Source organism: Lagenorhynchus albirostris, chromosome X (genome assembly GCF_949774975.1).
Source record: "Lagenorhynchus albirostris chromosome X, mLagAlb1.1, whole genome shotgun sequence".
Lineage (NCBI taxonomy): Eukaryota > Metazoa > Chordata > Mammalia > Artiodactyla > Delphinidae > Lagenorhynchus > Lagenorhynchus albirostris.
The window spans coordinates 115,973,145-115,986,399 of record NC_083116.1 but is presented as its reverse complement, the minus strand read 5'-3'; the positions used below and the strand labels follow the sequence as shown (position 1 = coordinate 115,986,399).

The 13,255-nt window shown below is 47.1% G+C and overlaps 1 protein-coding gene across 6 annotated transcripts in view; it reads right to left on the bottom strand.

Moving 5' to 3' along the window:
• Positions 1 to 13,255, bottom strand: part of SH3KBP1 (SH3 domain containing kinase binding protein 1) — a 344,191-nt gene that overhangs the window by 28,252 nt on the left and 302,684 nt on the right. For all 6 annotated transcript variants that reach the window (XM_060136885.1, XM_060136886.1, XM_060136881.1 and 3 more), the window contains one exon: positions 6,491 to 6,576. In XM_060136885.1, coding sequence (XP_059992868.1) covers positions 6,491 to 6,576 — 86 coding nt within the window. The remainder of the gene's footprint in view (positions 1 to 6,490; positions 6,577 to 13,255) is intronic.

Genomic DNA, 13,255 nt, shown 5'->3' with positions numbered 1-13,255 from the left:
CACTTGTTTATAGAGGTTTGGTGTCATATTGACAAAAATTTTGTGTTACTGGTCACTATTAAATTGCTTTATACTATATACAGGCTTAAGCTTTACCACACAGATTTCTAATTTAGCACTGATTAAATTTCATGTTTGTTGTTGTCCTTTCATTTAACATCCACTTAAACACTGGGTATTAAATCTTGGCAGAGTATCTAATCCCAAACATAACACCCTTTCTGTATGAAAATCAGATGCAAATTATATCATTTTTTTCTAGGGCAAGGAGAAAGAGGATGAGCGTTCTCTCAAAGGTCGTGGCAACTTCCTTGGTCCGTGCTTAGGTGAATAACTTAAATATATTTACTTTTTTGTATATAAACTCACAAGTTTCCAAGAGCTCTGAAACCATTTTCACACTCCGTTTTATAGAGATTCTCAGGAAATTAGATGGGCCATCCCAGGACCATAAGGCTGCACTCAACTGAGGGGACACTGTCCCTATCCCAGCTGTTCCTAACTCACCACTGGATTCTTGGCACTGACTGGGCTTTCTCAACTTCGGTGCTATTGACAGTGGCATTGGATCAGTCTTTGCTGCAGGGGCTGCCCTGTGTACTGTAAAATGTTTAACAGCATTTCTGGTCTCCACCCACTAGATGTCAGTAGCATCCCCACTCCCACCTCCACCCCCAATTTGGGACAATCAAAAATGTCTCCAGGCATTGCCAAATGTCCCCTGGGGAGACTGGTTGAGAACCACTGATATAGACCAACCTCATATACTGGAAAATTTGGGCTCCACGGGTCAGGGGGAACTAGGTTCAAATCCAACTCTGTGATTTACCAGTTGGTTAACCTTGCCCAAATTACCTGACTTTCTTCATTCCCTGTCCAGTCCCTGTAAAACAAGAGACATTACACCTCCCTCACAGGGATGGTGATGATGAGAAATATATAAAATATACCAAACGTCTAGTAGGCACCCAGTGACTATTAGTTCCTTCTTTCCTTTTGCTTGCTCGCTCCCACTGCTATGATTTCACCACTATAATAACCTCAGGACAACAGTAGAGGGAGATGAAGAGAGAGAGCGTATGCTCTTCATTGCACTGGAGGAATGATTCTAACACTAGGACGGAATACCCACAGTTATGTTACTCAGAAGAAACTATCACAAATTGTACCTCAAAGAGGAATCAAAGATTATAAAGGCCCGTTCTACCCCCAAATATTCTTAGAAAAGCACTCCTAAGTCTTCCAAACGCTTTGTGATTATTCTGTCACCACAGCTGTGACGATACGTATCAATGCCCAGGTGGGCCCCAATTTAAGAAAACTGTGTAAAACAATACACTTATTTAACACCTCGAAGGAACTTACTTGTATTACAAAATGATTCCACTACAAGCTTTTAGAGAGCTTCCTTAACACACCTAAAACATAATCCTATTTATAAAAGGTTGGTTTATAGACAACTCAGAAACACTAACATAGTGGCTATTAAATAGATATACAAAGCTGTTTTATAAAGTGAGGCAAAGGTGTGTGTATCTTTTTTTGACATTGAGACCTCAAAGGGAATGCTCAGAAAATTTCAGTTAGCTCTCTTTTCTTTTCAGTAGCTTTACTGAAGTATAATTTAGATACCATAAAGTTCATCCATTTTAAGAGTACAACTTAATAATTTTTAGTATTTACAGAGCGTGCAACCATCAGCACTGCCCAGCTTCAGAAGCTCTCCAGCACCCCAGCCACAAGCAATTAGCTCTTAATAGCATTCTCAGGGCACAGGCAGGGAAGTGCTTTTACATTTCCTGGTCTGAATGAACCACAGGCCGAGGCATTGGTGAGAGATCCGAGAACAAGTTGAAGTTTGCCTTCAAAGCTTCCAAACCAGTTCCACATCCTAAGACCATAGACTGTAAAGCTGGTAATACTTGGCCCCAAACTGACTGGCATGTGAAGTGTGGTTCTGTGGGGTCAGTTGAAAAGATAGAGGGGAAATCAGCTTCCTCAAGTGAACAGGGGTGGTGTCCATGTAAAGAGACGGAAGTGGGAAAGGTATGATGAGATTTGAATAGAATGGAAAACAAGAGTCAAAACAAAGAAGGCAAGCAACTTAGAAGGAATGAGAAGGGCTTTTTTTTGAAGTCAATTAGTTGAAACTAGATGGCTCAGTTCCCAGGCTACTTCGCACCTGGAGGCCTGTTGCTATGTGCTTTAGTGTGAAAGGAACAGAAAATCTCCGTAGCATTGAAGTGTAACAGTAAATCCCACCATGCCATGGGAACTACAATATGCACATAATAAAAGTAAATGTTACGGCACTTGACTCTGCGGCCTCTAATCTCCCATTCAATCGGAACAGAGGTTCTTCCGTCAGCAAGAGAAAACCAGACAATTTAATTTTCATTTCTATTCATGTGCAGGCCTGTGTTGGAGCTCATCCATGTTTCCTATTATGTTACTTGAAATATGGCCGCATAGTTTGATACAAACAGTATCTCAAACTGACATCAACAAGTTAGCTTTGGACCAACTGATTTCATTCTAAATTATCTCGGGCTGACAGATGCTGGTAGCTGCCCACACGAGATCTGAAAAAGCCATGCTCCCTAATTTAATATGATAATAATTTAAAATTATAGCTTTATTAAGAGGAAACACAGATTTATTTATAGCTAACAACGATGATTTCCAATGGCTTTCAAGGCTGTATTCTGTTATTCGCAGCGGCCCGCATTTGGACAGCTTCAATTGTCTGAAACACTAACAAAACATTCTGGTACAAATAATTTCCTTCTTGATTCAAAACAATGAACAAATGCTACAAAAGCAGATATACAAAAGCAGCCCTGAAGAGAGCCAGCCCCTTGGCAATGTCCTAATCTTGACCGACCCATCTGCAAAGTACATTTCTGCATCTGGACCTAAGACACTTTGCTTAAAATCCTCTCCTCCGTTGGCCCCTGTGATGTTGCAAGAGCCCACTTTTCCCTTAGATGAGGGCTTTGCACAAGGTTTAGTCTTCAGTTCTAGGTCCTTCTTTCTCTTTTTTCATGGTAAGGATTTTATTTATCTTCTTGACTTTATCTCTTTTAAGCAAACAACAACGTTAATAATAAGCACCTCTGTCTTTTGGCAGCTCATCAACAGATTTTACGTAATTCTGGAAGGCAAGGTGAGGAAGCTTAGAGAGACGTTAGAACTCTTTATAGAGAACGAAGCTGAAGCTCAGAGAGCTGGTGTAAGTTACAGAAGGTCACCCAGCCAGGAAGCAGCAGAATCAACAGCACTCAAACCCAGGTCTGCAGACGCCAAGCTCTGCCCGCCGCTCTGGCCTCAGGCTCCACCTTCAAGTCCTCGTCCAGCACTGACATGGGACATCCACCCAAATCTCAGTGTCAACATGCGTAAATTCATCACGTTTCCCCCCAAACCAGTTCCTCCTCCGGATATGCTTATTTCTACCCAAGTCATTTCCCCCCACCAATCAGTCACCCAACCCTAAAACCTCAGAGCTAACAAATCATTCTCTCCTCCCCCCAAATCCCATCTGTTCCCAAGGACTAGCGCTCATTCTCTCGCATTGCTGCTTGCGCAGCTACCCCTTGTTTCACAAGCCTCTTCTGAGCAGCTCCACTCTGGCTCCCTCTCACTACCTCTCAGGCGAACTATCAAATAACCTGGCTCCCTGTCACCCACCTTCCCTTCATCTGATTGGTCCCACAAAGCTCCATCGCTTATTATCTGAATTTTTAGACCCGATCATGTCACTTCAGTGTCAACCATCAAGAGCTCCCACTGCCTGCAGAAAAAATTACAAATCCATCCCTCTCAAACTCAATCCAGCCCCGACTTCCATTTCCGGGTCAGCACCACCCCTCCACGTCAGCGCAAGCTCTCTGCCGCAGCCAGGCCAACCTACGCTCAGGTATCAGCCCTCTCCCTGTGATTTCCCTGCCTCTGCCTCTACCGAAGCGAATCCAACTTCCAGATCCAGGTAAGTCTGTCCCCCTTCAGGGAGCCTACCCTGACATCCTAGGCACCAAGGAGCAGCCCCAACTCTGATCAGTCTTACTTTCTACCACTCCGTCAGCATTTAGACAGACCGTCAGTGTTACACTTTCCATTTGCCGTCTTAGGGGCCGCAACAGACCCAAAGCCCCTGGAAAGCAGGGCCTGTGTATGAGTAGTATAAGCTTGCACTTGAGCAGTAGGTACTCAAGGATTTAGTGGTTGCTTACAAGGCTGCCAAGCATCATTTCTGGCAATGCAAATAATATATACACTAAATTATTAGCTTCAGGAATTATAGTCTCCTGGGATTAATGTCTTCTTGGCAAAATGAGAGTGAGCCACACCTCAGCATCTCTTTCTGGGCGCCCAGATACATACACAGTACGAAGAGCTTCCATAGGCTAACCCTCCCCCATCAACGTCCCCAACGTTTCCCAACCAGCTTGTCAGTGTTTTCGTGACAGCCACCTCAGCCATCTCCAGACCCAAAGAAAACAAGGCTCAGAGGCCAACGCTCTTGACAAGCAAGGCACGGCCCTGTGCGTCCTGGCGGCGGGTGATACCTCCCTTCCTGTGGCGGGCCCCGTGTGACCCTCACTGTCACTTCGCCAACGGGCCAGCCTGCCTTAAAATGGGGCCCAAATGTTGAACCACAGCAGTAAAACCAGAACTTAATCAGGCTCATTCTGGTGCTTCCTTCTCATTCACGGCCAACCGCTGCTCTGCTCTCCTCTGCCCTTTAATCAAGTCCAAAGCTACAGCAGGCTAGTGTTTCTATTATTGCATCAGCCCAAGCCGTCAGAAGCTCCTGGTCACGCTTCTTGACTGCGCTTCTCAAAGGCTAAGCGAGGATGTAAAACAGTTTCTGGAACCAGGGCAAACACTTTTGGTATTTACGGTCATGACATATCCTACTCCCAAGCTGTCATAAGATCAGACCAGACACTGCAGGTCAGCAGTTGCAAAGATGCAACTCTATTAGCAGGTTCAGAAGAAAACTGCACCCAAGAAAGAGTAACCCCAGGTGATGAGAAGGCTCATGTTGGGCGCCCTAGTGAGCATTCTCTTACAAGGCCTGCCAGCTGTCGGACGTTTGTTTCTAAATTGAGCAGCCAATGCAAATCATGCTGGAACCTTCCATGACAAATCAATCCTTGATGGTGGCTGCCAGAGGTTAGGGAAGAGGAGTGGGGAGGGGCGTGTGGTTAGTGGTTATAAAACGGCAACATGATGGATCCTAGCACTGAGGGAAATGTTCTGTATCTTGACTGTGGTGGTGGATACACAACCCTACACGTGACCAAACTGCAGAGAACTAAATACACATAAGTACCACTACAACTGAGGAGTCTGGTGGGGTGTATCAATGTCAATATCCTGCTTGTGACCTTGCACTATAGTTCATAAGATGCTACTGCTGGAAGAAACCGGGCAAAGGGTATGTGATTCTCTCTGCACTGTTTCTTACAACTGCATGTGAATCTCTAATTATTTCAAAATAAAAAAATGTAACTTATGAAAGGCCAAGTCCAAAATGTATCCCTCTCTGTCATGTAGAATATGAGAGTGCTAACTTCTGACCATGACAGGTACAAACAAAAGATGTAAAGCTGAAAGAAATGTGGTCCCTGAATCTGGATTTCTTAAAAGGGCTGTCACCCCGTCACACCAACAGAGGCCTCAACCAGCACGCACTTGACCGCACTCCACCCACGCACATCCCCCCAAAGCCCTCTGCCTGTTTACCCACGGACTCGAGCTACCTTCCCATCTGTCACATGGTGGTATCTTGACCTCAGGAAAACTCACTCACGTTCTGCACTAAGTGGCAATTACCGCATCAAAGCTCATTTTTAACTCAAAGTCAAAACACTTAGTGCTGTGTCTACAGTGAATTCCGCCATGCTGCATGTCCACCCATTCACCTTTTTAGACTAAATACATAAATTGCTGGAAAATATGAATATAAAGTGCTAATCCCCACTTCTCCAAAAGGTCTGTTCATCATTTCTCTTTTTTTTTTTTTTTTTTGCGGTATGGGGGCCTCTCACTGTTGTGGCCTCTCCCGTTGCGGAGCACAGGCTCCGGACGCGCAGGCTCAGCGGCCATGGCTCCCGGGCCCAGCCGCTCCGCGGCATGTGGGATCTTCCCGGACCGGGACACGAACCCGTGTCCCCTGCATCGGCAGGCGGACTCTCAACCACTGTGCCACCAGGGAAGCCCCAACATTTCTTTTCATTAGACCTTGCAAGGAATTTTTCCTAAGGCCGGGGAGAGTAAAAATCCCAGGCGTTCTGTTTTAACGTGGAAACCACCATTACTTCCCATCTTTACGAGACTGCAATATCTAAAACCAACTGAGGGTTGTTAGCCTTGCATTTAAATGGTTGTGTTCGTTCTCATCAGGCTGGTGGAAGGGGCAAATCAAGCTCTGTGGTTCTTTTAAAGTTTTGCAAAGAGAAGCGAGAATGCTCTCCTTACTCACCGATGTCATTGCTGCGGTCCGAGAGGTCCTTGTCCAGGATGCCGGAGATCGAACTGCCCGCCAAGTCGATCTTTGGACCGTCACCCCTACATTAAAGACACAAGTCCGGGCATTTAATAATTGGCGTGTGTCCTTGTCATTTCGTCAGCTTTCTCGCTGCACACAAGTTAAGGAGTACGCTGCATGGGGGATGGGTCACACTGTCGCCTCTGGGGCTGACCAGCGGGGGCTGACAAGTTGTCCAGCCACATGGGCCGTGGTGCAAACCGGCCGACAGACTGGAGGCCCTCCCCTCCCACACACATTTTCAGAGACGGCTATTTTAATAACGACTGTTCAGCAATGCACCTTCAACCACAAACCCTCCTGTTGGTCCACAGGGTGCGACGTAGGGCCCGCTCCTGCCCCATGGCCAAATAAGCACCAGCAAACGATACCCAGGAGCTTCCCTTTTAAGGAGCCAGGAATTTAGCCAATGTTGCTTGTCAAAGGTCGGCTACTTTTAACCTTGAGAAAAAGGGTTTCTGGCCTGGAGCGGAGGCACCACCCAGGCTGTTGACAGGCACAAGGTGTCAAGTTGAGATCTGGCAGCCTGAAAGCTGGCGCTGGGGCATGGGCCTGTAAAATCAGACAGCTGTTGGGTGGGTGGCCCTGTGCCCATCAGGACACGGGAGACTTCCCTCTCTATCTGGGCTAGGAGCAGCCCTTTGGGATGATGGGGACAGGCCTCCAACACGATGAGAGAAGCAGCCACTCATGCGTGGGCAGAAGGTTCCTCCAAATCCCTCCAAACGGGCAGCTCTGGGGACCCTTTCAGGCGGATGAGCCCTGAATAAGATTATCCAAGGTCTGTGATGGCAAGTGAAATAGGAAAAGATCCTTGCCCTTAAAATGAGAGGTTCTTGTCCATGAAATGAGAGGGAGAAGCCAAGTAGTTGTTCCCGGGAAAGCAACAGAAATAGTCCATCTCACAGCCCCCCGTGCTCACCAGGCAGCCGAACTACACAACGAGTAACAGATTTATTCCAGGTGCGTATTGTCAAATACCCACCATGCTGGGGGTGATGAGTGGGCCAAGCCAGGTCGTACCTACTCCGGAGGGTCTCGTGGTCTAAATGGGAGACAGACAGCCCCGGGCCCACATGGCACAGGCTGGGTAAGATACAGGCACATCCAGGTCTTAAGGGAATCAAGAACTGGGTCAAGACAGAGATCTGCGGGGCGCGCTGGGAGCACACAGAGGAGGCGGCATCACAGTTGGGCCTTGGAGGAAAAGGGACAGAGGACGTATCAGTAAGAGGCATGACGGAGCAAGGACCCAAGGGTAGCTGGGAGTGCCCAGTGTGGCCGGGCTAAAGTCTGAGATCCTCAGAGAGCAGTGAGAGGAGAAAGGTTGGCAAAGGTCAGACGGTGCTGGGCTGAGTCCCTCGGGGTTTAGTTTGTCCTGGAGGCAATGGGGACAGAGGAAAGCAGAAGCTGGCGACCTGTAAACCTGGAGGTAAGGGGCAGACTTCTGGATTCCCCACCCAAGAAGGGGTGATGGGGGTGGCATTCAGCGAGACATGCGTATCCTTGTGACAGTGGAGAAGGCCCAGTAGACAGAGGTCAGCTTCCCTCAGCTCCCAAGTGAACAAGACTGGCTCTTAACCTCAAGCACCCTCGGCCAGAAGACAAGCAGAGGTGAGAACTCCAGGGAACCAGGGCTGGGCCCAATGGCTTAGTCTCCACCAAGAGAAAGTACAGCTCTAAGACTGTGCATGTGCCTTAGGAGACTGCCTCACCTCAACCTCCCAAGGCTGTGGGACCCCCGGGCCAAATTTCTGTAGCAGACCCCCTCTCCACCCCACCGGCTACCGAAGCTCAGGCCCCACGGGGCACACTCCCTTGGACAGACAGCGAGCCAACAGGAATGGCAGGATTAAGGATGTTTATTTCAAAACTTTATTGGCAGGGCCCGAGCATCTGCTAATTTGAATGTAAACTTCTGAATGAAATGTTTTAGAAATGTGGTACTATTAGTAAGAAAGCATTTTCTTTTTTTTTTTTTATTCTTTAAATTTTTGGCTGCACTGGGTCTTCGTTGCTGCATGCGGGCTTTCTCTAATTGCGGCGAGCGGGGGCTACTCTTCGTTGCGATGTGAGGGCTTCTCTCATTGTGGAGCACGGGCTCTAGGCATGTGGGCTTCAGTAGTTGTGGCTCGTGGGCTCAGTAGTTGTGGCTCGCGGGCTCCAGAGCGCAGGCTCAGTAGTTGTGCCGCACGGGCTTAGTTGCTCCGCGGCATGTGGGATCATCCCGGACCAGGGCTCGAACCCGTGTCCCCTGCATTGCCAGGCAGATTCTTAACCACTGTGTCACCAGGGAAGCCCAGCATTTTCATTTTTAAAAGTTCTTGAGGGCTCTTAATCTTATTACTTGGTATCTACAGAGCCTGAAAGATTTGGTGCTGTCATCTTCCCAACTCACAGACTGAACTCAAGTTATACTCACAGCCAGACAGCTCTGTCCTTTTGGAAACACATCAAGGATTAAAATTTACGAAAACACATGTTCTGTCCAGGGAGAGAGGTCACTCAGGCAAGGAAAGTCCAGTTAATTCCACTGACCTTTTTTTTTGGCCGAAGGTGAGGATGGTTGGAGGTGACACCCTGGTGGGCAGCTGGGGAGAACGTCATGGGGGCGGGGGTTGGCGGTGTGGATGGGGAGATTTGCATGTCAGTGAACCATGTGTATCTCAGAACAACTCGGCTGCTTCTGAACATGTGGCTTATTCGTGCATTTTAGTAACTGTGGATCTTGGAGCTACCATTTCCCTCTTTGGTTTGATACCTGGAAGCTTCTAGTCCAATGTGAGCCTCTCTCTCGAGGGGGGCCGTAGAGAACTCTATGCCCATTGTGGTGCTTATCCGATCTTGGGCTGTATTACTTTTCTGCCCTTATTTCCCCTTTACTGTCACTCTTAACTATTTTATTCTTTTATATGCATTTTTGAAAGTTACCTCCAAGCCCTTGGGGAACAGGGCAGGGTAAAAAGAAGTAATTTTTAAGAACAGGGTTTATATCAATAGCATTTAAAACGTTCATCGGGTCTTCGCTAAAGAGATAGTCTGAAATACCCAACTGGGTTTTGCGGATCAAGATGTTTATCACAGCATTATTTGTAATAAAGAAAAACTGAAAAGAACTGGAGTCTCTCATAAATAGGGGAACAGTTGAATAACCTATGATACATGATGGACTTTTATACAGCCATTAAAATGATACATATAAACAGTTAATGACAACAGGGACAGATGCTTATGTTACAATGTCAAGGCGACAAATACAAGTTAAAAATGACATACACCTCACTGCACATGCACCCACATGCCCTTCTGATATATTAGGAAGAGGGATTTTTTTTTTTAGGCTAGAAGAACATGGTTTTATAGCGGTTATTCCTGGGGAGTCTGATGGGTGATTTCTAGCACCAGCCCAGCACCTGGTACACGTCAGGAGCTCAAAAATACTTGTAGAATTAATGAACATTTGCCCTTTTTTCTGAAATGGGAATGCATTATGTATTTATAATAACTGCATTATTCCCTAAAGACATAAAGTTGTATGACATTCAGTATGATCACACCTATGTAAAATCAATGAAAAACAAACCAAAATATACATAGGAAAAAGATGGGCAAGAAACAGCCCAATATGTTAATAGCAGTTGTCTCTGGGATAAGCCTATAGGTAAATTTTTCATTCCTTTTAAAGTTCACTCTTTTTTAAAAAAACTTCACTTTTTTTTTTTTTTTTTTTGGCTGTACGCGGGCCTCTCACCGTTGTGGCCTCTCCCGTTGCAGAGCACAGGCTCCGGACGCGCAGGCTCAGCGGCCATGGCTCACGGGCCCAGTCGCTCCGCGGCATGTGGGATCCTCCCGGACCGAGGCACAAACCCGTGTCCCCTGCATCGGCAGGCGGACTCTCAACCACTGCGCTACCAGGGAAGCCCTAAAAACTTCACTTTTAATAACAGAGATTTGTACAATTCAGGCAGCTTATGTTCGCTCTCCTTTCTCCCCAACAGTATCATCCAGGTAAAAGATGAGATTGCCTGGCCCCTACCTACAAACTCTCCTTTAAGGATCTCCCCCACCACAGGTGCCTCTGTGATCCCCTGTGACCACACCTGGAACTCACCTGGGAACCATTTGGGGGGGGGTGGAGTTACAAATCCTACACTGAGAGGTCCAGGTCATGAGGGATCCCCCCACCCGAAGAAATAGGAAATAGCAGCTGTGAGTGACCGCGCCCCAGATTCTGAAGTGCCAGCCATATTCTGAAAGGAAGGAGGTTGGGATCCTCCCGTCTCTCTGAATAAGTCCTGATCCCTCATGCCAAGAGCAGACACAGGCTTTCGGCTGAAATTATCTTCTACACAGGGCCAGAAACAAGCCTATTTTGAAAACACAGTAGGTGTAGTTTAAAAAAGGTTCTGATCCTTCCAAGTAGGGAAGCTGCAGCTGGTGTTTTGACAGTGTTCAGACTGTGGGTGTGGAAGCATTTTACAATGTCTATTTGTAAATGCCTTTCACTGTATTTATAGACGTTTACAACAAAGCTAATGAATGTCAGTTCCGAAAAATAGCAGAAGTTCTGAAATTCTTCAAAGCACACGTTTGGAGCGGGTGACACCCAATGAGGCTGCAGCCCTCGATGGTCCCTGTTCTCCTCCAGTCTGCCCAACACATGGGTACCATTTTGGCAAAAAGGATGTTACTAAATTCAACAAAAGAGGAAAAAGCTCATACTTTTGTAGTTTACTAGCTCCTGCGAGGGCTTTTTTTTTTTTTATGGTGAGTTTCTATGCCCACAGCTGTTAAATAAAGATATTGTTAAATAAAGATATTGGAACATGGTTGTCCTCACTCACCTCTGATTGTTAAATCAAAATAATGGTATTTTCTTGTATTTCTTCAGCAGGTTTGGTTATGGATATTTAAAACACGTGACTTGGATAGGCAACTAGCAACTAAGAGTCTCCTTGCTTCTCTGGCCAGGGACCCTAAATCGCAGGGAACAGGTTGACCAGCCCAAGGACACCCAGCAGCAATAAGTGGAACCGACAATCCCACAGAAGTAACAGCAGCACCTACGCTTTACTGACTGCCTGCCACAAGCCAGGCACTAGGATAAGCTCCTTCCGTGTATGATTCAATCGCCCCAACTGCGCCTTGAAGTAGCTACTCTGCATGGCACCCAGAGCCCCCTTCTGTGAAGGGCTGGTCGCCCCCGCCGGTGGAAATGCTGTTGGCCCCTCCAGGGACTACCTCAGCTGCAGAGAGCCTCCTTGGCCTTTCCAGCGTGGCCCACATTTCACGGTATAAAAGTCTCAGCCATCTCAGCCCAACATAAGACAACTCGGAGGGGCCATTTTAGCCCCAAAGCCCCCATGGACTTGGCCGAGGCTCTGGGGAGCCGGCGTCACAACTTTTCTCCCTCTGCCCAAAGCGGCTTCCTTCTCCCTCCCCACAGGCACTGAACCCTACACAGGTCTCGCATACTAAAATTTGCTTCCTGGAGAAGCCCACCTGTGCGGCCCTTCTTTTCATTATATAGATCAGGAAACTCAGGCTCAGTGACATGAAGTCACTTGCTGACAAAAGGTCATAAAACTAGTTGAACGGTGGGATTCTGGATTTGAACCTACTAACTCTGCCTCCGGAGCCCAAGCTCTTGACCGCTTCTCAAAGCTGCTTCACTCAGCCCCTTGGTCCTGGAGATGGTGAGTCATCGAGGATGCCAGACAGCCTGTGTCACTGCAGCTCACTGCCAGCTGGGTAAATCGCCTTTGCTCCCCGAGTTAAAAAGTGCTACTAATAAACAAAAATCCCATACCTGACCCACCCAGGGGGGCCTGCTCCTCCCACTCAGACCTGAGACGTGAGATGGGGCATTTAAACAGCTGGAAATGTGGAAGATGCGCCATGTGCATCCCTTGAGAACATGAGCTCAGCCAGTGGCATGCCCCAATTTAGCCCAAGTTGGGACAGTTAAGCCAAGACATGTGGCCTGGAAAAGATGCTGAAGTGCACAGGAAGCCGAGGCAAGCAAACAAGTGAATAAATAAATGAACAGCAGCACTGACAGCAGCAACTAAAAACCACCAAAAAGACCCCACACGCTTCTGGAGGTGAGTGGGGGGGTGAAGGGAAAAAGAGTGGACTGATTCCTAGCAAGCAGAAGATCCCAAGTCCAGATGATGAATCTTTTCTGCAGTCTCCGCTCCCTGCCCTCAGAAGGATCTATTACCATAATGTAAATGTCTGGGTTTTAAGTGCCTAAAAATTGTTATGGGCACAAAAAAAAAAAAAGGTTGGGAAAGAAAGGAAAGGAAAAAGAAATAGAAAAGCCCCATCCCCTGTACTCAGAAAACCACTGAGGTGCCCCCTTTGCATCCTCCATTTTTCCCCAGCTTTCATCCCACCTGGGAGTTATCTACTCATAGGGACGATGACAGATGGCAGATGTGAAGTTTCTAGAGATACCCTCTCTTCTCTCTTGCTCCAACCCCTTGCTCCTGGTCCAATCATGTGCTGAGGATGCGAGGTCAATGGAGATGAACGCTCCCTCCCTGCTTTCCTGGCTGCCCGCTCACAACATCTCAGACTTAGGCTCTGACTATTAAAACTGGGTATTTGTTTTTCTCTTTCTGACTTACTTCATTCTGTACAACAGACTCCAGGTCCACCCACCTCACTACAAATAACTCAATTTCATTTCTTTTT